At 41.1% G+C, this 27,378-nt stretch overlaps 1 protein-coding gene across 1 annotated transcript in view; it reads right to left on the bottom strand.

The window, feature by feature from the left end:
• Positions 1-318: 318 nt before the first annotated feature.
• Positions 319-27,378, bottom strand: part of LOC140728413 (scavenger receptor cysteine-rich domain-containing protein DMBT1-like) — a 105,938-nt gene continuing 78,878 nt past the window's right edge. Inside the window, exons 8-16 of the mRNA XM_073047159.1 lie at positions 21,047-21,364; positions 19,365-19,682; positions 19,211-19,276; positions 18,802-19,113; positions 18,654-18,689; positions 13,728-13,820; positions 13,223-13,330; positions 812-919; positions 319-401 (exon numbers count right to left, since the gene is read on the bottom strand). Coding sequence (XP_072903260.1) covers positions 319-401; positions 812-919; positions 13,223-13,330; positions 13,728-13,820; positions 18,654-18,689; positions 18,802-19,113; positions 19,211-19,276; positions 19,365-19,682; positions 21,047-21,364 — 1,442 coding nt within the window. The remainder of the gene's footprint in view (positions 402-811; positions 920-13,222; positions 13,331-13,727; positions 13,821-18,653; positions 18,690-18,801; positions 19,114-19,210; positions 19,277-19,364; positions 19,683-21,046; positions 21,365-27,378) is intronic.

The raw sequence follows: 27,378 nt of genomic DNA, 5'->3' as shown, positions 1-27,378 counted from the left end.
TTTGCTGGACAGGGCTGAACATAAACAGCTTCAATCACTGGAAATACTGTGTATAATGGGAAATCGGCGTGCACAATATAAACTCGTAGAGTACCGTGTTTGAGGTAAAACTCCGGAATGTCAACATTGTCTGCGTGAGAACAAAACTGCTCGTGAACCATTTTCCCAGGACATGTATTTCCAAGAAATACTGATAAAGTTTGAGTGTTTCGAAATCATAAGCCGGTCAATAATTTGTTACCCAAAGTTTCGCTACTAAGAATATGAAGGACACTAAATGCACCTTAATTTTCGTGCTAATGTTCGAAACTGTGATTATCAGCAATTGTCGGCACCGCTGGTCATCCCGCCCAGGGCATCAGGGATATCAATCATTTTACGTTCAACGCCAGGAACCAGATCTAGAAGGAAAAATAAATGAAATCGATATCCCCGAAACCACATTGTGTACAGCGCACCCTGCTGAATGAGAGATATTGTTTTTGTTCCAGGTGTGATGAGTATTTCAATGAAGGATGAACGTTTATATGTACTCTGCCTATGGACAACGTATTGCGCACGAGTATAGGGCACTAATTATTTTGCACATGGAAATGAGCAAAACGCAGCGAACAATGAAAGAACATTTCGTTCAATTACAGAGCTGGCTGCAGAAGGTGCTTTTTTTGGCACAAACATCAATTAACGAAAATCTCTCAGAAAAGTACAAGATGTCAGTTATATTTACGTCCTGCGTGTCTGTAAACTTCTTTTGTAAACTTATATTCGCCAGCAGCATGAAAATAAAAACAGAAACACAATATTTACCAACCGTCAACACAGGGTTTTCCTTCGCTACATTCTAGTCCATGAACGGTGCCGTTAAACGGGTCGCTGGTGTAATAGTCGATTTGATCGATGGAATCAATTGAACCAGAGCCTGGAAGTCAATGAAAAGGATAGCTGATGGAATGAATTATTTTACGTTTGAAATAGAATTCATAAACTGATCATCATCTCAGTGACCGTGCTATAGAGTATGGTGGACGATTAAAGCCAGATGCTGGCTCTGCCACCAGCAAATTCAGTTCTCCATCGTAGCAGAACCAGCATCAGTTTTCTGTCCATCACTCTCATTTCTTTGCCCAGATGAGAACCCACAATATAGCAACAGAAATGTCTGCAAGATGATGAAATCGAATCCACACTTTGCTTCTCATCTTAAACCAAACCATCACCAAATTCTGAGTAAAAAAGTTATCTTCGTGTTCTCCTTAAACATTTAATCTTTCAATTTTAACACATTAACTCTAGTTCGTGTCTCAGCCAACCTCAATGGAAACAGCCTGATTGCATTTACCTAAAACACTGGTCTTAACTTATCATCAGCATCCTCCTCATCATCATCATTATCTCTACCATGTCGAATGACGTAGGCGATCATGGTCTTTTTCACCACCACGATTCTTCTTGGCAATTTTTCTTCTTCTGATGTTTGTTTTTTTTTGCCTTTGCCTTTATCTGCATTGTGTCTTTATAAGAAGGTTCAGCCTAGCTATTATCAATACTTGTCAGTGATATTCTTCCTGGCAACAGAGGTAGAATATAACCAGTACTTGTGATATCCAGCGGCTGTTTATACAACCATCCAGCACCTGCTCCCATAGCTTCTCATTACTCCCAACTGGTTGTGGAGATGTGAGCGGAGGAGGCGGAGTGGACTCTGCTAAGCTGGTGCTATTCTTTACCCAAGGGGGACATGCACGCTAGCGGAGGGATGGAACACCTTTCACCTTCTTTGCTTGAGACAAATCTCCATCCATTCATACCTCTGTCAAATCACCCTCATTCTTAAACATTCCAGGAAATGAAAAGCTAAGTTGTTTAACCTTTTCCTCCAACTCAAGTCCGACAATATTTCTTTTTGTATTTTGATTCTGCACTCTTTCAATCTCTTTGACATTTTGGTGAAAGTATGTTAAGAAACCTGCACATAATACCCAAAATTAGGGTTCAATAACTGCTTACACAAATCCAAGACATCATCCCATATCTTGTACCTATACTTTGATTTATAAAGTTCAGTGTGCCGCCAGCTTTCTTTTCGACCTAATCTACCTGTGGCGCTTCTTTCACAGAATAATGCATCTGTTTTCCCGGATACCTCTGCTCTGCTCTACTGCACTGCTAGATGATTCAACACTTACAGTGTAAGTCCGTCTAATCTTCAACACCATGCATTTGTCTGTATTAAATGCCATATAAAATTTACAGCCCACTTTTCTATCTGGGCTAGGAATAACTACACGCTTTGAAGGTGTTCCTCACTGTTCACTACACCCCAGTCTTTCTGAAATCCACAGATTACTAAGCCATTTGACTAAGCCATCATCGAGATCGTCAATATCGATGACAAACAGCAACACATCCAGTAACGACCTATGTGGCATACCACTGGACAGAGAAGTAATCAGGAAGTAATTATTTCTGACCAGTTTGTGGCTTTTCTCGTGAAGTCAATGGTTATTCAAAATTACCATCTCATTTTGAATGCCAGGATGTCTCAGGGAAGACTTGTCAGGGCGGCGTATTTTATTGACTCTAAGTTGACTCGAGGCAGCAAACGCTTGCTACTGTATAATATAAGACCTCAAGTCGGCTTAGCTTAACATCTACAAAATTCTTCTATGTCAGGGGTACTGATACAAAACAAAATCATTTAAGATCTCCACCATCTCTCTCGGCTCCATGTGAACACTCTGATCTGTCAGAGGATACATTTTGTCCCTTGCTGTACCTTTGCTCTTAGCATATATGTAGTAGTCTTTGGATTCGATTTCAACTTTTCTACCTGAGTAACCTCGTGCCTTCTTTTAGCCCTCCTGATTTCCTTCTTGGCTGCTCCCTCGTATTTCTTATACATCTCGAGAAAACCACTTGCTCCATCCAGATTACTCCTATTATGCATCTCTTTCTTGTTAACCAGTGCCTCAATTCCTCTCGAAAACAAAGTTTCCTAAGCTTGTTATTTCCGCTTTTTATTCTGACAGCAATACAAACGCTATATTCGTCAACATTTCATTTTTGAAGGCTTTCCACTTAACCAGTGCACCTTTGCCAGGAAACAGCTTGTGCAAGTCCACACATGCCCGGTCCTTTCTAATACCATAAAGTTTGGTATTTCTCCAATTTAGAATCTTAACTCGAGGACCAGATCTAATCGTCCCCACAATAATCTTGAAACTAGTGCCATAATTAGCAGTAGATGCAAAATTCCAAGGTTCTCCCTGGCACACACTTCTGCCGCTTGCCCTGTTTCATTCCTTAACAGGATATTTACTATCGAGCTCTTTCTAGCTGGGACATGAATGTACTGATTAGGGAAGCTCTCATGAACACATTTGATAAACTCTGTCCAATCCAGCCCTCTATAGTATGGGAATCTCAGTCAATATGTGGAACATATAAATCACCTGTCATCATTTCCTGTGCTTCATGTCTGTGATTTCTTCAGACATGTGCCCCTCTAAATCCTGCCGATGGTTGAGTAGTCTGTAAAATTGTCCTTCAAGTCGCCATTCCTTTCTTAATCCACAGTTCCACCCATAACACGTTAGTAGACGTCCTCTGCAATCCGAACATTGACTCTGAGAGATATTGCTCACGCTTAAATACATTCAAGACAACGGAACCCCAGAACTTGAGCTGACAGCCCTGTCCCTACTTTATTTCTTAAAACAGTGGCATATTGTAGATCGGAAGCGTGAGAAGACAATGTTCACCCAGTTTGGCATCAGGCGTCGACTCGCGCAATTTAGTGTTTCGAACAGCGGTCGGGATTGATGGGCAGACATAATTAAAATAAGGCAGATTTCGTTAAGCCTTCGGCAATGTCAGGAAATAAAACGCTGGGCATCGTGCGACTATTGCACTGAACTGCACCTATTTCAATGCAAGTAGTATCGTAGGAAAGGCAGTTTATCTTGCGCCATGTATTGACACATGGTATTCTGGTATTGTAGCCATTCTTAAGACTTAGTTGAAGGGGGCAAGACTGATTCCATAGCGTCAAATGGGTCAGAGCGGGGACGTTTAGAAGAGGAGGGATGGCTTTGCTAGTTAGAGAAAATGTGACAGTAGTGCTGTCACGAGAGTTTGGAGAACTAGTCTCGTGATGCCTTATTGATGGAACTGATAGGTAGATAATTTATGACCACGTTAATAGGACTATGTTGTAGACTAACCGAATGGACTTAGAGGAACAAAATTGTACTGACATTGGAGAATGCCGGCAGAAACATCAGGTCGTTAGAGTATGTGATCTGAACTCTCCACAACATCTGTGTAAAGTACGGTCTAGGATTCCCATACTTTAAAAGGACTAGAAGAGAGGCAAATTGTTAATTGCATTCGGATAGGTTTTCTTCATCAGTACTTAGAAAACCCTGTGAGAGATTGTGCGATACGTGATCTTTGATTACAGAAAGGAGTAGGGTAGCCGATGGAATTTTGTGTAACAAAAGGACCTGGCCAGTATGGACAGGGAGAGTCTGTTTTCTGGCAAAGATGTGCTTGGTCATTAGAAAGACTTCAAAAGTGAAATTTTCAGATACAAAGTTTGTATGTGCATGGCAGAATAAATTAACTAAGGAACCTACCCTTTCAAGGGATGTTTAGGACATTTATAAAGCATATTAAATGAAAAAAAAAGTGTTTCACAGGAAAAGGGTGATAAGAACAAATTAAGTACTTACAGTGTGTAACAAATTCATGAAAACACTGAATAATGATTAAAAAAATTACTAAATGAAGGCATGAATTTGCACAAGCAGACAAGCTGAACGATCATTCGAAGGGATTTGACGGCTATGTTAAGAAAAACGAAAAGACTGTAAGGGACAAAATTGACCCTCTGGAAGATAAGATTGGCAATCCAGTAATAGCACCAAAAGAGATCGTGGAGATGTAAATTGAGCTTTATATTCTGTATTTCAAAAGAGATGAACACATAGTCTATAGAAGTGAGGAAAAGTAGCATCGATTTCGTGGAATATTTACAGATTACAAAGGAGGGGCCATTTGCTATCTTAAGGCATATTAGCGTGGATTCCCCCTAGAGCCTGAAAAAGTGCACCCTCAGACCTTGTGGGAGGCAAGTTAAGAAACTGCAGTAGCCCAAGCAGATAGCTACTGTTGATCCAGGGTTATGAATTAGTCCAAATTCCAAGCAGGACATTACAGGAGAGAGAGCTGCCCATAAGTAGTGAGAAGGTTATTGGAAGGTATTCTAAGGGACTCGATATATGAGCATAGGCATGGGCAAATTAAGGATAGACTTCATGGCTATGCCCGTGGTAAGACAAGTCTAACCTACATAGAACATAGAACATAGAATAGTACAGCACATTACAGGCCCTTCGGCTCACAATGTTGTGCCGACCCTCAAACCCTGCTTCCCAGATAACACCTCACCTTAAATTCCTCCATATACCTGTCTAGTGGTCTCTTAAACTTCACTAGTGCATCTGCCTCTACCACTGACTCAGGCAGTGCATTCCACGTACCAACCACTCTCTGAGTGAAAAACCTTCCTCTAATATCACCCTTGAACTTCCCTCCCCTTACCTTAAGGCCATGTCCTCTTGTACTGAGCAATGGTGCCCTGGGAAAGAGGCGCTGGCTGTCCACTCTGTCTATTCCTCTTAATATCTTGTACACCTCTATCATGTCTCCTCTCATCCTCCTTCTCTCCAAAGAATAATGCCCTAGCTCACAGTCCATACTTTCTAAACCAGGCAGCATCCTGGTAAATCTCCTCTGTACCCTTTCCAATGCCTCCTGTAGTGAGGCGACCAGAACTGGACACAGTACTCCAAGTGTGGCCTAACTAGAGTTTTATAGAGCTGAATCATTACATCGCGTCTCATAAACTCTATCCTTCAACTTATGAAAGCTAACACCCCATAAGCTTTCTTAACTACCCTATCTACTTGTGAGGCAACTTTCAGGGATCTGGGGACATGTACACCCAGATCCCTCTGCTCCTCCACACTACCAAGTATCCTGCTATTTACTTTGTACTCTGCCTTGGAGTTTGTCCTTCAAAGGTACAACCTCACACTTCTCCGGGTTGAACTCCATCTGCCACTTCTCAGCCCACTTCTGTATCCTATCAATGTCTCTCTGCAATCTTCGACAGTCTTCTGCACTATCTACAACACGACCAACCTTTGTGTCGTCTGTAAACTTGTCAAGCCACCCTTCTACCCCCACATCCAGGTCGTTAATAAAAATCACGAAAAGTAGAGGACCCAGAACAGATCCTTGTGGGGCACCTCTAGTCACAAAACTCCAATCTGAATGTACTCCCTCCACCACGCCCCTCTGCCTTCTACAGGCAAGCCAATTCTGAATCCACCTGAACAAACTGCCCTGGATCCATGCCTTCTGACTTCCTGAATAAGCCTAACATGTGGAACCTTGTCAAATGCCTTACTAAAATCCATGTAGTTCACATCCACTGTATTACCCTCATCTATATGCCTGGTCACCTCCTCAAAGAACGCAATCAGGCTTGTTAGAGATTACCTTAAAGAGACTTAGATTTATTAAACAGACGACCTTAAAGAGATTTTCGAAGGTGTTACCAGGAAGTTCAATGAAGGCAATGCAATGAATGAAATAGAAAGGCATTTTGCAAGGTCCCGCATGGGAGTTTAATCAAGATGTTTCAGCCACACCGCATTCAAGAGAAGGTTGTAAATTGGTTTTGACATTGGCTTTGTGGGAGAAGCCAAGTGGCGGAAGATTGTTGGCTGCCTGACAAGAGGACTGTTACGAGTAGAGTGCCTCAGGGATCAGAGCTGGACCTGTTCCTATTTGTCATCTCTATCAATGATATGGATGAAACTGTAGTTATCTGCATCAGCAAATTTGCGGATGACAAGAAGTTTGGAGTGCAGCAGCAGGTGCGAGGAAGGCTGTCAGAAATTGCGGCGGGATCTCGTCCAGCCGGAAAAAAGCGGATCCGCTGTTACACAGACAGACACAACAGGACACATCACGAAACACATACAGTGTCGGACACTGAACGAGATCTGTGCACCCATATGAAGGTAGGGTTTTAGTGCATCGATTCGGGGAAATCGATCAGTGGCACACAGTGTGAAAAGGGTGAGACCGGTGGGAAATTATTTGTGTGTCCACCCTACCTGGGTGATAATTCCACAACCGAAGAACGGTCGTACGTGCTATGGTCGTATTCGGTGACTACAACAGGATTTCGGAAGACAACGGGAAAATCGGCGGCAACAGCTAACCCCTCATATCTCTCTCTCTCTCTCTCTCTCTCTCTCTCTCTCTCTCTCTCTCTCTCTCTCTCTCTCTCTCTCTCTCTCTCTCTCTCTCTCTCTCTCTCTCTCTCTCTCTCTCCTCTCCCTCTCCCTCTCCCTCTCCCTCTCCCTCTCCCTCTCCCTCTCCCTCTCCCTCTCTCTCTCTCCAACGTTACTCAACAAAATACCACGAACTGAACTGAACTTTTTTCACTACACCACAAGACTGTACCTATTCAACCCTAGGCTTGAAAGAGCCTACTTTTGATCCTATTTACACATACACACACACACATACACACACACACACACACACACATCATTTCTAACCTCTTCAATATATTTGCATTTATATTACTATATTGATTAGTTACTAATAAACATTATTAGTTTTTTGCGATACCAGACTCCAAAGTGTTTTCCATTTATGCTGGCTCTTTAACCCGGTCACGGGGTACGTGACAAAATTGGGGCAACGCCCTTGACGCGTTTGACTAGGCTAAGAGGGATGTACTGATGGGAATTACTCGTAAACTAAAGTTTAATGTGACCATTCGCATGAGGAAGTCTCAGGTACAGCTGTTAATAGCTCATCAATACGTAGCCGAGGGGAAATTCGAATAGGAGGCGGCGGAGATGTTTGTTGAGTGTAAAACACTTACTGAGGCTGAGGTTCAGCTTCAGACAGATAAAATGAAGTATGAACATGAGTTACGTGTAATGCAGCTCGAGGCTGAGGAGGCAAGGAAACAGAGAGTGTAAGTAGAAAGGCAAAGAGTAGGAGCAGCAAGACAGAGGGAGGAAAGGGAAAGACATAGACAGTTCGAGAGGGAGATGCGGCAGCTAGGAGGTCCACTGTGGGACCCTGGTGATTTTTTATAACTTGAAAGAGCTGGTTGTAATTGAAGAATTTACAAGTATTTTCCCGATGACGTAAGGGCATTCCGAGACGAAAAGGATGCTTCTACCTTGCGGGTGTCTGCTGCGTTGGAAGAAGTGGTTGTTTTAACCCACAAGGTTGAGTTTACTCCGGATAGCAGTTGCCCAGAGAGTAGCTGGGAGGATCAGACCTGGAGTTTGAAACTGGGACTGGTATTGAAAGCCCAGAAGAGGCAGCTGTCCCGTTTGCCTGTGTTCAGGTTGTTGAAGCATCTGCCAATTTCCATGATGTTGAACCTTGTGTTAAAACTCAGTTAAGTTCCGAGGTGTCTGACTTGTTTGTAAAGGAATGCAGTTTTTTTTGGGGGGTCAGATCAACTTGATTCAATGAATAAAGGGTTAACCTTGGTGCCAGTGGAAATTGAGGATTCTCAGTCGTTTGTGTCAGACGGTTTTCTAAAAGTTGGTGATGTGTTGGAAGCTGGTGATGGGAATTTGATGGACAATAGTAAGAAAGGGGCTGTGTCTGGATTTTTAAACAAAGAACGTGTGAAGCTTGGATTGGTTTTGCGATCTTTGACACAGCTTGCAGGACAATGGTCTGTTGGAAAACTTGTCAGCTTGTTAAGCTCTATTTTAAAAATTGAAAGTAAGCAACTCCAACGTCATAGAGCTGTTGTTCAAGATTACAATGTAGAGGAAAAAGATTGTTTTGGTTTTGAGAGACCACCTGTTTGGGTTACTATGGGGACGAATCGAAGTAAAGGTCGAAGAAACAGAATCGATGGATTGTTCGGGAAACTTCAGAATGTATACATGGTCTTCGTAAGCTTAATGATGGTGTGGAGTTTGTTAAATATTAAATTGGCACCTATCCAGGATGAACTTAACTCAGCAGGACAGCTGAAAGGAAGCAAGATTGTGGCTGGAGACCCACGCACAGATACTGACACAATTAGCAAAGAGAGGAGTTTAATTTATGGAAGTCTGTCAGAGACCTTTCTACCTTTCATGTTACATCAGGATTTGGAGAGTGAGGAGGATGAGAAAGGTTTGTCCTTGTCGAAGGATGAATTTACAGCAGAGCAAAGTCGAGATTCTGAAATTACTGCGTTAAAGGAGACAGCTCCCACAGAAGAGGAGGTTCAGAGTGAGTCAGTAGGGTATTATATTAAAGATGGTTGTGTTACTGAGGAAGTGGAGTTCACCTGCTGTCAAGTGGTGGTCCCGAAAGTTTACAGAGCTGAGATTTTAAATGTGGCTCATAGTATGTCTTTAGGTGGACACTTTGATGTAGAAACGACAGCAAGTAGAATTGTGAAGGAATTCCACTGGCCTAATTTAAGGAAGGATGTTGAGAACTTGTGCAAAACTTGCCATACTTGTCAGGGTGTAGGAGAACCTAATCAGGTGGTCTCACCAGTACCATTTAGGCCAATAACTGTTTTTGGTGAATCATTTTCCAGGGTCATAGTGGATTGTGTGGGCCCATTGCCAAAGACTGCAGCTGGCTACGTGTATCTGTTAACTATCACCCGTGTCATGTCTAAGTTCCATGGAGTGATGCTCCTCTGGAACATCAAGGCCAAGACTGCGGTAAAAATATTTATCAAATTATCCACACTGGTAGGACTACCTAAAGAAATCCAATCTGTCCAGGGTAGTAACTTTACTTCGAAAACATTATAGGGGATAGTTAAAGAGTTGAGAGCCAAGCATATTGTGTCTCCTTTGACCTTACTCAGAGAACAGTGGTCTAACCCGACAGTGTGTGTCAATGTGATAGACTATGTTCTGAAATTCCGCGAGAGATTTAATAAGGTATGCGGCCTTGCAAAGAAAAAACATTACATGACTCCCAAGTCAAAATGAAGCATTAGTATGATAAAAGAGCAAAATAATAGATGTTTGAAGTTGGTGATAATGTCCTGGTTTTGTTTCCCTTGGTGACCAACCCCCTCCACGCTATGTTCCAGGGACCCTATGAGGTGATTAAAAAGATTGATTCTTTGAACTTTGTTATCAAAACTCCTGATATGCGGAAGGCTAATCAGTTAGTTCACGTTAATATGCAGAAACCATATCAAGAAACCAAGATGGTACCAATTAGTACTGTGATGGAAACAAATGAGAGGATGGAATCTGATAACGAGGAGCGGGAACATGTTAATAATTTAAATATAGTGTAAAACACACTGGAGAATTCCATTATTTTGACCGACCTTACTGATAAAATCTGTCACTTGGAGACTACCAAGAGAACGCAACTGACAGACTTAATTGACAGGCATAAGGATTTATTTCCCGATGGTCCGAGGCGGTGCACGTGGGTAATGCATGATGTCATTGTAAATTCAGCCCAGCCCAGTAAACAATATTCCTATAGAATGAATTTAGAGAAAAGCTAGTTGGTGGAAAAATAAATTGAATACATGCTAGCTGTCAGCATCATTAGGCGATCTACCTCAGGCTAGGAGTCACCACGCGTGATTGTCCCTACATCGAATGGGAGCATAAGATTCCGCACTGCTTAGAGAAAAGTCAATGCCATCACAGAGACAGATGCTTATTCTATCCCAAGAGTAAATGATTAAATTGATAAAGTGGGGACGGCTCAGTACCTTACAAAAATTGAATTGCTGGAAGGATATTGTTGTGTTCCTCAGACTGCAAGGGCTAGAGAAATTTCAGCATTCGTCACACCTTCAGGCTTTTGTGAGTATAATGTTTTACCTTCCAGAATGAAAAATGCTCCAGAGACATTTCAAAGGATGACTGACTCGGTAATTAGAGGTTTAGAAAACACAGGGGCTTATATCGATGATTTAGTGGTCTGCAGTGACACGTGGGAAGAACACATTGTGCCTGTGGAAGAACTGTTCAAGCGGCTGTCTGAGACTAATTTAACAGTGAACTTCGCTAAAAATGAATTTGGCCACGTTGCTGTCATGTATCTGGGGTATATAGTAGGTCAGGGGCAACCGGCTCCTGTACAAGCAAAGGTACAGACTATTGCTGAGGTTCCTGTTCCGACTAGCAAGAAAGCTTTGAAAACGTTTTTGGGAAAAGTGGGGTAATAACGAAAGTTCTGTAAAAACTTTGCAGAAATCGCTTAATCCCTTACAAGGCTCCTGGGGAAGAGTGAGAGGTTTGTATGAACTGACATTTGCCAGGAGGCGTTTAAAAATCTGAAAACTATGCTGTGTTCTCATCCCATACTCAGAGCACCTGACTTTTCAAAGCCATTCTCCACAGCAACAGATGCTAGTGACGAGGCTGCTGGAGCAGTATTATTGCAGAAGGTTGCGGATGACATTGAACACCCATTGGCTTATATCTCCATGAAATTTAATGTACACCAGGTAAATTATTGCACTGTGGATAAAGAGTTACTATCACTTTTTTTTTGTCTTTGCAACATTTCCAAGTTTATATTTGTCCTGCCCAGAAGCCACTGATAGTTTACACAGATCATAATCCGCTGGTATTTTGGCTAATATGAAAAATAAGAACAGAAGGTTGTTGAATTGGAGTCTGCTATTGCAAGAATATGACCTCAAAATTAGATATGTGAAAGGTACTGACAACATTATAGCCGGTTGTTTATCTAGATGTTAAGTTGGATATTGTACCCGTTTTTCTCTGTTATCTGATGTTTACTCATGTATTGTTTCAGACTCTGTAATACATATTCAACATGAAATTTTCCCTACGTGAAAATTTCTTAAAAGGAGGGGGATGTTAGCGGTCACCCTAGTTTAGAAAGGGATCGAGAAGAGACCCTATAATCTGTGCTGCTATTAAGAGAGAGAGAGAGAGAGAGAGAGAGAAGGAGGCAGAAACTGCTCAAAAGAATGATGTTATGGTTCCTCTGATGATTGTTTTACCTTTCTCCAAGGTTATTTGCCTGCTTGTAGAGAGTGGGCAGAAAGCGCTGGACGGAGTAGCTTGTTGGACAGCTGGTGTCCAGCATTTGGAGATAAAAAGCGGATCCGCTGTTACACAGCAGACACACCAGAACACACCACTAGACACACACAGTGTCGGACACTAAACAAGCTGTGGGCACCCACACGATGGTGGGGTTTTGAGGATCGATTCGGGAAAATCGATCAGTGACTCACAGTGTGAAAAGGGTGCGACCGGTTGGGAATTATTTGTGTGTCCACCCTTGCCTTGGTGATAATTCCACCATTGAAGAACGGTCGTACGTGCTATGGTCATAGTCGGTGAGATATTACTGTATTGCTTAGTTACTAATAAACATTATTAGTTTATAGCGATACCAGACTCTTAAGTGTTTTCCATTTCTGCTGGTTCTTTAACCCGATCACGGGGTACATGACACAACAGCTAGCTTCTTCTCTTCCTTTCCATTCTGAGTGACAAGCCGAATTCAGTGAAACAGCCCTGATCATTTTGGCTTTCTTCTGCAAGGACATCCCCCAACATTACTCAAAGCGGCACTCCTTTTGGTTACGAAGACAGCAACAGGGGTACTCTGCACTGCTCTCCCCTCGAAGCCTCTTGAATGTGTCCTGCACCTTGGGTGTAATTACCTCCTTGATAGTCCTATCGATCAACCCCTCAGTCTTCTGAATTATCATCTGATTCGAGCTCTATTTCCTTAATACGGTCTGAAGTAAGCAGTACCTCATACAGATTTAGTCATCAGGAACAATGGATGTCCCTCTGCCTTCCCCCATCACGCAACAGGAGACTTAGACTATGCTGCCTACACTAATCACTGCTCTAACTGTGCAATAAAAAAGGCAGAACGTTTCAAAAAAATTATCTACGCACACCCTTCACATCTCTTACCACAAAACTCTGGGAGATAAAGTTGAACTCCTTACTCTAATCCCACTTACACATGTTGTCATGGTAAATTCTATAACTAGCTCTGGCTGAATTTGAATTTCACCCTGGAGCTAGGTTTTGTTACTTTTCGTGTCATTTGTTGATCGCTAATACCTTGTGGAAGGAAGAAGTGTATATCTCTTGAGAAGTCAATGACAATTTTTAAAACACACCTGAATCGCCTGTATTATCCGACTTTTTCATGTGAGGACTAGTCTCAATCTCTTCATATATTGCTTGGTAAAAGACATCGGGTGAGTCTCCACCTTTTAACACTGCACCTGTTGAAGTGAAGTTCAGAATATCAAGTTCATTAACAAGTTTCTAATTGATGAATAAACCCTTTGCAATCTAAATTAAAAATGGGAAATAAAGTATATGCTACTGCTAGACGATCCCCTCGACATTGCTGATATCTGCAAACGGATTACAGTAAAATCAGAAAGTTTGAATACAGGGTATATCTGCATATATAGAAATAATTGCTGATTGTCTTTCCACTGTAGTCATATATTGTATTGGAACTGATGACAGGTTTATCATTACTAGACAAGTGTGGACGTAATCTATATGGTAACCGATAATAACACGGCACTGGGTAAAAGAGCCAATCATTCCTCTTATCAAGATATGATATATTACTCTGAAAAATAATAAAGCACACGGATGGATTCTTACCTCTTCTTGCAGACTGTATCTTTATTATCAGATTAAGGGCAAGAAACTCAGCCACGAGGATGATCCCAAGGGTAATGCAGACAACAACGAACACTTAAATGCAAATTTAGTAGATAAATTTAAATTTGGACCAGCATTTTATTTACGTCCTGACATTTACAAAGGGTAGTATTTAAATTTAAAATCTGATATACGTCTGCATAATGCTAAATTATCCGTGTAATATGAAGTGTAGACAGATGAAAAATGTTCCGTGGACAGCACCAGAGGTGAATAATATGGTTTGTTATGACGTTAGAAAAAGCACAAGTGGCTCTCTTTCCTGTCATCCGGTGCGGATGTGGCCAAGTGCGGAGACACTGAAGTAGCTCGATAGTTCACAGACTTAAATGCGAATAATGTTTGAAGGGAAAAGAATACAATAAATGCTAAGCCAAACAGGGCCATTAGCTAAATACTCAAATGGAAAATGCAGCCTATACTGCGGCTGAAAAGAACCAAGAAGAATAAAATGAATACCGCGAGTCTTCAGAGTCAGTTGACTCGACAGTCCAATTTCTCAGGCTAGGGGGAATGTCGATAATGAAGCGTAGATATATTCTAATTTCTAGTCTAGACAAAAACTACGACGGAACGATAGAGTTAAATACTATCACAATGAAATAATTATCTGGCACGTGCATATTCACGAGCGTAAATGCCGAATCTGCTGCACTGCCATATCCGTGTATGAGACGTTTCCGTTGTAATAAGAAACAGACACAAATAAATCGTCGAAGTATATTTTGAGAGAAAAAAAATACGTTATTTTTGTAATAGAGGAATTTATCCTCGAAAAAATGTGCACTAATCCAAGTTTGCCCATGACTTTCTATTTTCTATAACTATTCCAATCCCCATCCACCCACAACGACCACCCTTTGTTGAAACTGGACATGCACGGAAAGCATAGAAAGCAATGCAATGGACTTGCAGAAGTAGGCTGCAACGCAAAACATACTATTTGGGCCAGAAGAGTTTCCACTTTTTTCTCATCTGATCGACTTTCGGCTGCCCCTCCTGCAAGTTATGGGATAGTTGGTATGCTGTTTGCAAGCATGTGGTTATGGCATTTTGAGTTTCTAAACTATGTTGAAAGCTGGTCTGAAGTCGTTCCAGTTATCCCTACATGCGTTATCAGGCCGTAACTTATTTGCTTTCTAATTAGAGTAAACAGCAAAAAGATCAGTCGTCCAATTTCATAATTATCTCCTAAAGCATGTGCATTCTCTCCAAGCAAAATTAAATCACAGCCGATCAGGATAAACATGCTTGAAGCAAACTCAAAGATTAATCCATGATGCATTGTTCTGCAATCTTGGATTTCACCTCTTCAAAATATCTCTGAGACAAGCAAGTTCTGCAAAAAGTCTCGATGACTTCAAGGATCACCACAAGCCTTCTTGCCAATGCGCCACTGGGTCTGAAGTATTCATATCTGTAAGGTCTCCAGTTATTCAGGGGAAAAATATACGAATTACATATTACTCGGAATAGCATTCACACTTAAATACTGTTACTACTTTTTCTACAATGGGATAAGGGACGATTAAAGTACTGTTGACTGGGACCACTATGGTGGGATGGTTTAGTAACAGTGGAAGATATTGAAAGAGATTTTCCACGGTTCTTAACAAAATATATTCCAGTTAAAAGCAAGGAAAGTAAGGGTAGGGAGTGTCTGACTTTGATAACGAAAAAAAAATAAGGCATCAAATTTAAAGCTTGTACATATAAAGTAGCAAGAGTAGAAGGAAACTGGAAGATTGGGAAAACTTTATAAAGCAAGAAAGAACCACTGATCGCGCAATAAATAAAGGGAAGCTCAATTATGAAAATAAACTACCAGAAAATATTTAAAAATGGATATTAAAAATGTTATAATTATAAAAAGCGGGAAAACAACGTGGCAAAACTGAACATCGTTTCCTTTGAGGACGAGAAGGGGAAATTCATATTGTGTAATGAGGAAGTGGCCGAGACATTGAATGACTAATCTGTGTCGGTCTTCAAGATGGAGGACATGTCTAACATGCAAAAGAGAGAAGTTGTGGATGCGTTTGGAGGTGAGGACCTCGATACAATATCTGCCACTAAAGAGGTAGTGCTGAGAAAACTTGCGGGCCCAAAGACAGATAAGACCCCTTGGCCTGATGGAATGCATCCTGGAGTACGAAAATAAATGGCAGAAGTTACAGTTGAAGGTTTGGCGATAATTTACGAAAATTATCTGGACTCTCGGCAGGACCCGGCGGTTTTGAAAACGGCAAATATATCACCAGTGTTCAATAAAGGAAGTAGGTAAAATGTAGGTAATTATAGATCAGTGAGTTGAACATCTGTAGTTTGGAAAATGCTTGGAACAATCATTAAAGAAGCAACAGCAAGGCATTTGAAAGAAGTGGATCCATCAGACATATACAGAATGGTTTCATCAAAGGCAGGTCCGGTTTGACAAACTTACTGGAGTTCTTTCAGACTATAACGGCTGCAGTGGATCGAGGGGAACAGATGGATGTTGCTTAGTTGGATTTCCAGAAGGCGCCCGATAAGGTGCCTAGAGTTGGGGATGATGTTTTTGCATGGTTAGAGGATTGTTTAACTTATACGAATGCAGAGAGTTAAGATGCATGGGTGTTACTCTGAATGGCAAACGGTAATGAGCGGCGTGTTGCAGAGGTCGGTGATGGACCTGCAAATGTTCACGGTATACATTACGAGCTGGAAGATGGGACTGAATGTCCTGTATCTATATTTGCTTTTTTATAGTAAATTGAGTGAAAAAGCAAATTGTGCTAAGATACGGAGAGAGAAATATATAGATAGGTGAAACGAGTGGACAAGGTTTTGGCCTTTGGAATGCAATGTTGGTAGTTGTAAGGCCCTCCACGTTGGAAGGGAAAAATGAAAGAGCAATTTATTTTTAAATTGAAAAAATGCAGCATGCTGCTGTGCAGCGTGACTTGGGAGTGTTTGTGCTTGAATCACAGAAGGTTCGTTTGCAGGTGTGGCAGACTATCAGGAAGGCAAATGGAATGTGAGCCTTCATCGCTAGAGGGGATATATTTAAGAATAGAGAGGTTATGCTGCAACCAGAGAGTGGTGAATCTGTGGAATTCTCTGCGGAATAAAGCAGTGGATGCTACCACAGTAACTATATTTGACACAAATTTTCATAACATTTTGCATAGTAAGGAAATTAAGGGTTATTGGGAAAAGCGGGTAGGTGGTGAGCCTATGGCCAAGTCAGCCATGATCATATTAAACGGCGGACCATTCTTCATGGGCCAGATGACCTACTCCTGCTCCTAATTCTTATATTCTTCTGTCCTTATGTTGTCTGTTGCTCCATAAGTACTGCACTGCAGTTTTGTGAAAACAATATCATTCTTCCCCGTGTTATATGGAATAGGGTGAAAGCAGAAGATACCTGTAAGATCTGGTTTCACCACCAGTGACGACCGACTAAAAGCAGCACCAAACAGCACTTTTGGGTAATATGCTTGCAACACAGTCAGACCGCATACCGTATTTGCCATGAAAATTAATTCAGAGTAACTACTAGGAGATGGAAAGACATAGAAAAAAAAATCAGTTCTTCCTGAACGAGTGCTCGCTGAGGAAAATGTGAACATTATGGAACTCGAATTAGAATAGTTTTATTGTTGCCACATGTACTGACATACAGTACATTGGAATTAGTGCTTTGCATATTGCGCTACAGCTCACATCATTAGATGGCGAGGGGAAACAAACTAAAACAATGACAGAATGCAGAATAAACTGTAACAGCTGCAGAGAAAATGCGAGTAGTACACTATAGAGGCAAGAGCATAACGAAATAAAATGTAGGGTTAAGAGTACATCGTCTTGTTCTGTGGATCTTTTTTAAATAGTCTTATACAATCTTCTGAGGAAGTAGAGGCGTTGTTCAGCTTTCTGAGACGTGGAGTCCACATGATTGGAAGACGGTACGCAGGAGGTGATGTTTGCTCCTTGGTACCCAAAGCTTTCACCCGGTTATGAATAGTATTGATGATGTAAACAGGAAGATATGCACTGATGGAAAAGTTTGTTATATATACGCCATGCCACTTAAGGTCCTTTTGTCCTTCCTGTATATTGACGCACTGTTATCATGATGTGGCCTACTAAGATGATATCATCCACAAACCTGTGGATGAAGTGAAAGTGGCATCTGGTCACTCAGACCTTGAATGTTCCAGGAGCAGAATACGGTCAGAGGACACAATCTTGTGGAGTATCGGTGGTTAGATCGCAGTCTGTTGCTCGGCAGGTCAAAGATCTAGTCCCAGAGGGAGGGATTATCCAATAGTTTCCGGAATACGGTTATGGGTTTACATGGAATTGCAACACTGATAAACAAAGTAATCTATATGTGACTTACTTATATGACATCAATACTAACTTCCAAACCTGAAAATGTTTCCGCATTGACATATCAATGAACTAACAGCTTGCATTTTTTCTTCAAATCAGAGTTAATATTAGTTTGCAGCACATTATATGAATCAATTATTATCAGTCGGTCAAAGATCAGCAATCATTCATCTAATGTATAATGGCAATTCTTCAAATTTCAATACGAAACCTTTTCACAGTCCTTTCTGAATAGTTATAATGGGACAATGACCCCAATGACCACATCAGTTAATCTCATCAAAACATTTGACAAGAGGTAGATATATTATTTTTAAGCATTTTGTAACATCATGGTTCAAATACTTGATGAAGCAATAAGGATTTCAGCGTGTATGTTAAACATTCTGGGCAACTTTGTAATTGACAAATAGTAACAAAACAATATCACTTCTGTCATTCTAAATTGAAACTGGAAGAATAAAAAAAAACTTTAAAATCAAGTACCTGAATCGGTGGAACTAGCGGGACGTCTGGGCATTGCTGTGAAGACAAGTATTGGACAATTTTTTAGGATTTTATTTTTCGGTGGTTCCTAATTCCGAAATCAACAAATCAGTTCAATAGAACATAAAATGTGTACAAAGATACATACCAGAACAAACAACAAAGACATCTTCCTTGTGATCACAGTCATGCTGTCCGATTGGAGTTGAAGGACAACTGAACAAAAGAGATTCACTCCCTTTGCATTTCACTTCATCCAGCCAGATATCACTGACGCTCTGAATAATTCCATCTGGCGCTTGTGTCCAAAGGGCAGAGCCACAGCCCAAATGCCTGCAGACAACATTGGCATCGGCCAGATCCCAGGAATCATCACAAACTGTGCCCCAGGTTTTATTGAACAGTATCTCCAACCTTCCTGAACAATTGCCATTGCCGCCAAAAAGACGCAACTGCAATTCTTAGTGAAATAAGAAAACAATTATAATGTATCAATCACAACTTTGAAACCAATTTTACTCTGATAATGTAACTTGTAGCATGGAACAGCTGCTAACCTTGAGAAACAGGTACATTTCGTGAATCGCAGGCCTTGACGCTGCAACTCTGCGGTATTCTTGCTTCTGATGACAAGAGAGAAAATAATGCCTGTTTATTTTTAACATCTGCGTTTAAAATGCAAACCATCAGGTAATGGATGTCTTCTGTTACCTTCACATACAACTCCTGCATCCTCCCTGTGGTCACAGTTGTGTTGCCCCCACGGGTCAGCACGACATTGCCAAAAAGTGGACTCATACGAAGAACATTTTATCTCATCCAGCCATATTGGACCAAATCCCTTTCCATATGTCTTAAAGTCATCTTTTATAGATATCAGGGGGCCGCATTTCATTTGATTACAGATCAAGTTCGCAGCATTTTTATCCAGTTTCTCGGAACAAACTGTTCCCCACGTCCCATTATAGCGCACTTCCACTCTGCCTTCACATCGCCGATCTCCATTCACCAGGCATATTTCTTTATGTCCTGAAAATAAGGCAGTTAATGCAAAGGTTGTCACATTGTTTCCATTCAGCAATAAACTTAAATTGTTTTTGTAAAACAGAAAATTACATGTGATATATATTACGAATACATAAAAATATAAATCCCTCAAAACACTCATAAGAGAGTTGAACATATGGAAGGATAATCAAATCAGGAATAAAATAGAGAGGTATTCCAACAAAATTGCGGAAAATGGCGAAGGGGGAGTGTTGTGTTGGTGACATTGTGTTAGGTTTTCTGGGAATTGTGAAGGATTAACCACTGAATCTGGGTACTGGTGACCCGGAAGATGAGGAAAAAAGATTCTGTTTTATTTTTGATCGAACATGATAAGAAAAGTGAGAAGAGAGATAGAAATAAATGGGCGGAAGTAAACAATAAAGGTCCATTGAAAAGTTAATAATTAACTATCAACGGTACAACTTTTCGTCGAATCGCCTCCTCAGTAATCATCTGTCCATTCCACAGACTCCGTCTATTAAATTGCAGATTACTTTCTAACGTAAGGCATGAGATGTAACTATTATCTTCCCTCCTTCCTGGACTCAAACAGTCTTCAAATTTTAAGCAAGGATTTTTCTACACTTCTTCGATTCTGTATATCTTGCAGATAGTATCGTCTGTGTTCACTATTTGGTCTCTCCTTAGCAGCTTGATCGTTCTTATCAGCATCTGCACTCAATTCGCAAAACTGTAGCTCAGGTGAGCTTTTGGTTGCTTATTAACATCGCTGATCCGCTGCTACTCTTTATATCGACCCTGTGCTGTCCTATAGTTCAACAGTCAAATCAACAGAAGCTGGAGAAACAATCTCTTAATTTGATTCAAAATTTAATTTATTGTTCAAGAATCAACATCGTATTATCCAGAGTTAGGTTGGCATCTAACTGACCGTTTGCATTTCCTATTTTTGCTTCATTTTTTAAAACTCTGTACCAGAGCTATTAGCGTAAACGATGTTTCAGAACCAGCCAATCATAATCAATACCGCCGCTGTCTGTGAGGATTTTGTACATTCTGCTCGTGACCACCTAGTTTGCTCTGGCTGCCCCATTCTCCCTCCACATTACAGGGCCTTATATATACTGGCCGAGTGTCTACAGCTCACGATCTTGCCACAAGCAACATATCAGGCAAAAGAGCATGGCATAATCCGATCTGGACACTCGAACTGTTATATTAATTGTTATGTCTTCACGCTTTCTGTGGGTTGACATTGTTCCACACACAAACCCCTCTATCTTCTTTGCTACTCAAATCCTTTGCCAATACTTTGTCAATGTCTTCACATTGAAAACGCCCATACCACACGATAGAAATCAGCACAATGGAAGGAGCCTTACCGGAACACTTAACTGTCACATCTTCTTTATGGGTGCAGTCATGTTGGCCCCATGCAGCTGAAGGACATTCCCAGAGATGCGATTCATTACCCGAACAATTCACTTCATCCAACCAAACTATTCCAGTACCTTGACCACAGTAATCAAGAATTGTTTTTTCCTCCAAAGCATATCCACATCCCAGTTGTTTGCAGACCACATCAGCGTCAACCAGATCCCAGGAGTCATCACAAACTGTTCCCCAGGATCCGTCGTAATAAATCTCCAGTCTCCCAGCACATGCATCATCACTTCCCGACAACCTTAATTGCAAGTGACCTGTTGAACAGAATTGTATGAGTTATTCTTTCTATAACAAATTGATCTAATCACCTCGTTCGCAGTTCTGCAACATTTTCAGAAATTAGCTTTTGAAAATAATTGGACAATGATATCACCGAATATTTAGTGCTACCGATACACAAATATAATTTTTAAAGGCAAAACAACAACAAAAACTTTGAAAGAATCTGATATATCATAGAGCGGGGTTCTCAGTTTTCCACAGAGGCGGGAAGCCAGACACTGATTTATGTCTGAAGCAGGTAATCGCAGGCCACCTTTGTACCCAACAGAAAAAAAGGCAGACATTGAACTTGCCAGGTGCTGTTTTCTTTGGCAATGGCACTTTATTCGGAAATATACATCAATCATGGTGTCAAGCATTTGCCATGCTGCTCCGAGGCTTCATATCTTGTCGCTGGATATTTTCACTATCTGTAGCATTCCATGCAACTTGAATGATGTGCTCCCCTTCCTGGGCAGCGGGAAGATCATCTGGAGTCTAATACCTCCAGCTGCCCAATTACAATGACTTTCGGGACAACGTGACATTGTAGGATGATTCGACTGGCCCTTTTTCCAGCAACTGATAAGCAACTAATGAACATGTAGCTGTGCCTTCCTATGTATGTCATCCTCACAGTCACACGAGCTTCATCTATATTTAAAATGCGACGATATTATTTTGTGGATGCTGATGCATCTTTTGTCTTCTACATTTTTCTCGCTGCATGTCTCATTGATCGTACCGATAGGGCATTGGTTTAAAATTTACTGATTTATGAAAGCGAATGGGTGACATCACCAATGTAGAGAATTCACATCAAAGAACAGAGCAACAGCAACATATGGATATTGGGTGTTAAAAAATGCATGTTTGATTGTCAGAAACTAAGCTGTTGATCACACTTCTGGAGAAATGGTCTGGGAGATGAATGCCATCTTTGAATGTCCAAATCATCGCAAACTAGTTCACTTGACTCTCCCACTGATGCAGTATTTACTTACAATGGAAACAAAGGTTAAACATAATTATCTTTCCCAACTATTGGTGCATACAATTGTGTTCACCTGCTCTGGAAATCTCAATATTTCCAAAAGTTACATTGAGACCTTACCAAGCTGTAGTTGCAAATATTTTGCAGAATTATTTTTTCCCTGCAAAATGGTATGAAGAATAGTTCTAAGTTTAAATATCGCCACTCCCAGCCCCCATCTCGTCTGTCGTCCCCTCTCTGTTAAGACCCTAGACTGGACAATGTCAAATTACTGTACTGCCATGTATTATTGAATTTCCAAAGATTCTGGTTTAAATGCTGTAGCAAGAATCCATTCAAAACAAACCTACAGTTCTACAGTAAGGGAATGTTTCGTTAGCACAGAAAGAATCGTACATCATTCTTATTGAAGACAGAAATTGCGAGTTCAACAAGATACGTTCAGATATATGGATGTTTTTTGTCTGTTTCTTCATCATGGAGTGATGAACTCTATGATAATACAATATGCAAAATTGGCATTCACCCTGACATGTCTGTGCTAACAGAAACTGATCCACCTGTAGTCACCCCAACTCTCACTCCATTTTCCATCTCACATTGCCATTAACTTAACCATGCCTCCATTTTACTCTTGCTCCTCTTCACGAGGGGCAGATTATAATTGTGAATTAATCTGTGCATCTGGATGCCGTTGATATGTATTGCGCAGAAAAGCAAGAACAGCGCCCTGGAAGGATTCTGTAGAAGTAGCGAATTCATGGAAATTCTGCCAACCAAGAACTCTTTCAGTATAAGGCCGTTACTTTAATTGCCATCATCCTTAATATGTATGTAAAATAAATGTAGAATGCACTGATTAAAGATGCCTAGATTTTTCCTATTCTGGCATCATTAAATAAGTCTGTTCAGTCCACAACGCACAATTAAAGAGGCGTAAAATTATTTCACCTTGCACCTCACGTCTGCGCCTCTACAAAACATGATGATGGCTAATCTATGCAAGCTGCCACACTTCTCCCGTTTCTGTTCTCTTTGCCCCTCAATTAAAGCATCTAATTACCTCCACATGAAAAATTCATATACTTCACAATTAATATATCAATTCGCTCCGACTACTTCACCCTGTGAATCAATGAAATCCAGGCATTACTGCCTTATTATAGAAGAACTTAGCTGAACCCATCAATAGTTCACTACCCCAAATCTTTTAGCCATGTCCATTGATGTTTGACTGTTATTAGCGAAAATTAAACGGCAATGACCTTGGTTGGTTCCCACTGGATATTCTATGTTTGAATAAGTCATGGCATTTTACATCTCCAAGAAAATTTCAATCAGTACAGTCAGTTAGTACAGATTGTTATTGGACTACTCTGGAAAAGAGATATTGTACAGATTTATTCCACTGTTATGAAGATGTTATTGAAATATACATATTACTCTATAGCCTTTTCAGTCACTCGTTTCAATAAGCAAACTTTACAGAGTGAAGATTGTACAAATCAGACACAGTTAAGCAGGTCCTCTCATTGTTTCGGGAGGAACAATGATGTCTACATTCTGACTTCTGACGCAACTTGCATACTCTACCCGATCTATGTTAGAGTCAAAGGCATATAGAGATCCATAGCATAGAAAGGGGCTCTTCTGCCCATCTAATAGTAGCCTAAATATTATTATCTTTAGTCACGTCGAATTGTATTCAGACCTTGCCATCCATATCCCTCCATATATGTATTCAAATCTCTCTTAAATCGAACCCCAGTCCGCCTTGCACAGTTTTTTTTTTCCATTGTCTCCGTCCCTTCTGACCGAAGTAGATACCTCAGCGAGTCTGCTTAAGTATTTCACCATTTTACCATAAATCTCTGGCATATAGTTTTAGTCTCAGAAAATTTAATTGGGAACGTACTGCTTGCATTCATAAATTTGTTTGGTTTTATAAAATCTCTTGCCATTGTCCAGAGCTATAGACCCTGAAGTTCTAACATATTCAACGTTTCCCTAAAACTCATCAGGTCTTGGCAACATTGTTGTAAATTCCCTCTGCGCTCTTACAGTCTTGTTAATATATTTCCTGTAAGCAGGTGACCAGAAATGGACATAATATTGCAAATCAATACTCATGAATGTCTTATCTCATCATTGTTCTGATCACCTAATGAACAGCCTAGGTAAAGAGCTAGGATGAATATTAACATCCTCTCCGTCCTCACCGACATGTTGCAGCCTTCAGCTTGGAGATGCTCAGGTACTGGCCTGCGGACCTGGTCCAGTTCGCCATGTATTATTTCATCCGACTATCGGAGAATGAGGGGAAGACAGAGAAATGGCAGCCCGGCGATGCTGATGCCTCTGCCATGCAGACCAAGTCAAACGGCAATAATGGTGACACCGAAACTTACGTTAAGTCGGACTTTGCAGAGCTCGTTGTTCGGATATCAAACAGAAGATTTTAATAGATACTTGGAAGCACAGAAATCGACAGCACATTGCAAGGCCTTCGGCCCACAATGTTGTGCCGACCATGTAACCTGCTCTGGAAATTGCCAATAATTTCCTAACTCATAGCCCTCTATTTTCGTGATCATGTACCAGTCTCAGAGTCTCTTAAAAGACCATATTGTATCCACCTCTATCACCGTCAATGGCAGTGCATTCAACCCATCCGCCACTGTCTGTGTGAAAAGCTTATCTCTTACATCCCCCTTCTACCTACTTCCAAGTACCGTAAAACAATACACAATCGGGTAGCCATTTCAGCCCTCGGAAAAAGCTTTTGGCTATCCATACGATCAATCCCTCTCATTATCACATACGCCTCTATGAGGTTACCTCTAATCTTCCGTCGATCCAAGAAGAAAAGGCTCCTTCATTCAATTTATTTTCATAAGGCATGTTCTCCAATCCTGGCAAAGTCCTTGTAAATCTCTGCTGCGCAATCCCTATAGTATCCACATCCTTCCTGCAGTGTGGTGTCGAAAACTGAACACAGTACTGTAAGTTCTTATATATCTCTAACATTACCTCACGGATTTTGAACTGAATCCCCTGGATGCTAAAGGCAACACGCCATAGGTTGTCTGAACAACACTGACCACCTGTGCAGCAGCTTTGAGTGTCCTATGGACACGGAGCCCACAATCTCTCTGATGCTCCACACTGCCAAGTGTCATAAAATTAATTCTATATTCTGACTTCAAACTTTACCTAACAAAATGAACCACTTCACACTTTTTTGGGTTGAAGTCTATCAGTCTTTTTTGCAGCCCTGTTGTGCATCCTATCAACGTCAAGCTCTATCCTCTGACAACCCTACAGACTATCGACAACCCTCCCAACTTGTGTGTCATTAGCAAACTACCCTTCTACTTCCTCAACAGGGTCATTTATAAACATCACAAAGGGGAGCGGTCCCAGGACATATTACTGTGGAACACCACTGGCACCGTCGTCCATGCAGAAAGCAAAACATTTACAACCACACTTTGCCTTCTCTCGGCAAGCCATTTCTAGATCCACAAAGCAATATCCCCTTGGACCCCATGTCTCATTACTTTCTGAATGAGCCCCTTATGAAATGCCTTAATAAATCCACATACAAAAACCTATTGTTCTACCTTCATCAATGTATATTGTTACGTTCACACTCAATCAGGTTCGTAAGTCATGATCTGCCCTTGAGAAAGCCATGCTGACTATCCTTAATCAGATTATTTATCTCCAAATGTTCATACGTTTTCCTCTCAGGATCTTCTCCAATAACTTGTCCACACTGAAGTAAGACACACCGGTCTATAATTTCTTGGGTTATCAATGTTTGTAACCTTGCAATCATCTGGTCTTCTCCGGTCCCTATTGATGATGCAATGATCATCGCCAGAGGCTCCGGCACTGCTGCACAAAGTAGCCTAGGTGTTAGCTCGTTCAGTCCATCAGACCATAAGATATAGTAGCAGAATCAGGGCTGATCAGTTTTTCTCCTCCTCAATCCCAGTTTCCGGCCTTCTCCCCGTAACCGTTGATTCCATGTCCAATCAAGAATCTATCAATACCTGCATTTTTTTTAAAATGTACAACCTGGCCTCCAGAGCAGCATGTGGCAACAAATTCCACAAATTCACCACCCTTTTGCTAAAGAAATTTCTCCGCATCTCCGTTTTGAATGTGTGTCCCTCTATCCTCAGTCTGTACTGTCTTGTCCTAATCTCTCCCACCATGGGAAGCATCCTTTACACATCTACCCTGTCTAGGCCTTTCTACATTTGAAAGGTTTCAATGGGATGACCCCTCATCCTTCTGAATTCCAGTGAGTACAGACCGAGAGTAATCAAACGTTCCTTGTATGAAAACACTTTCATTCTTTGAATCATAATTGTGAAGTTCCTCTGGACCCTCCCCAATGCCAGCATATTTTTCCAAGATGAAGGACCCAAAACAGCTCACTATACTCATGTTTAGGCCTCACGAGTACCTTATGTAGCCTGATCAACATATCCTCGCTCTTGTATTCTAGACAGCTTGAAATGAATGCTAAGGTACCTTCCTCAGCACTGCCTCAATCTGCAAGTTAACCTTTAGGGTGTTCTACACAAGGTCTCCCATGTCCCTCTGCATCTCAGATTCCTGGATTTCCTCTCCATTTTGTAAATAATCCGCACGTTTATTTCTACTGCCTATGTGCCTGGGCATGCATTTTCCTTCATTGTATTTCCTTTGCTACTTTCTTGCCAATTCTCCTAACCTGTCAAAGTCCTTATGCATCCGACCTGTTTCCTTAACACTACCTGCCCCTCCACCAATCTTTGCATCATCTTCAAACTTGGCAACCAGGCCATCTACTCCCTCATCTAAATCAAATATATACTGCATAAAAAGAAGTGGTCCCAACAGCAACCCCTGCGGAACACCACTAGTCACTGGCAGCCAACCAGAAAAGGATCCTTTTATTCCCACTGGGGGTCTCCTACCAAGCAGACAATGCTCTAACCATGTTTGTACATTTCCTGG

This window comes from Hemitrygon akajei, chromosome 1 (assembly GCF_048418815.1).
Source record: "Hemitrygon akajei chromosome 1, sHemAka1.3, whole genome shotgun sequence".
NCBI classification, from domain to species: Eukaryota; Metazoa; Chordata; class Chondrichthyes; order Myliobatiformes; family Dasyatidae; genus Hemitrygon; species Hemitrygon akajei.
This window is presented reverse-complemented; position numbering and strand designations above follow the sequence as displayed.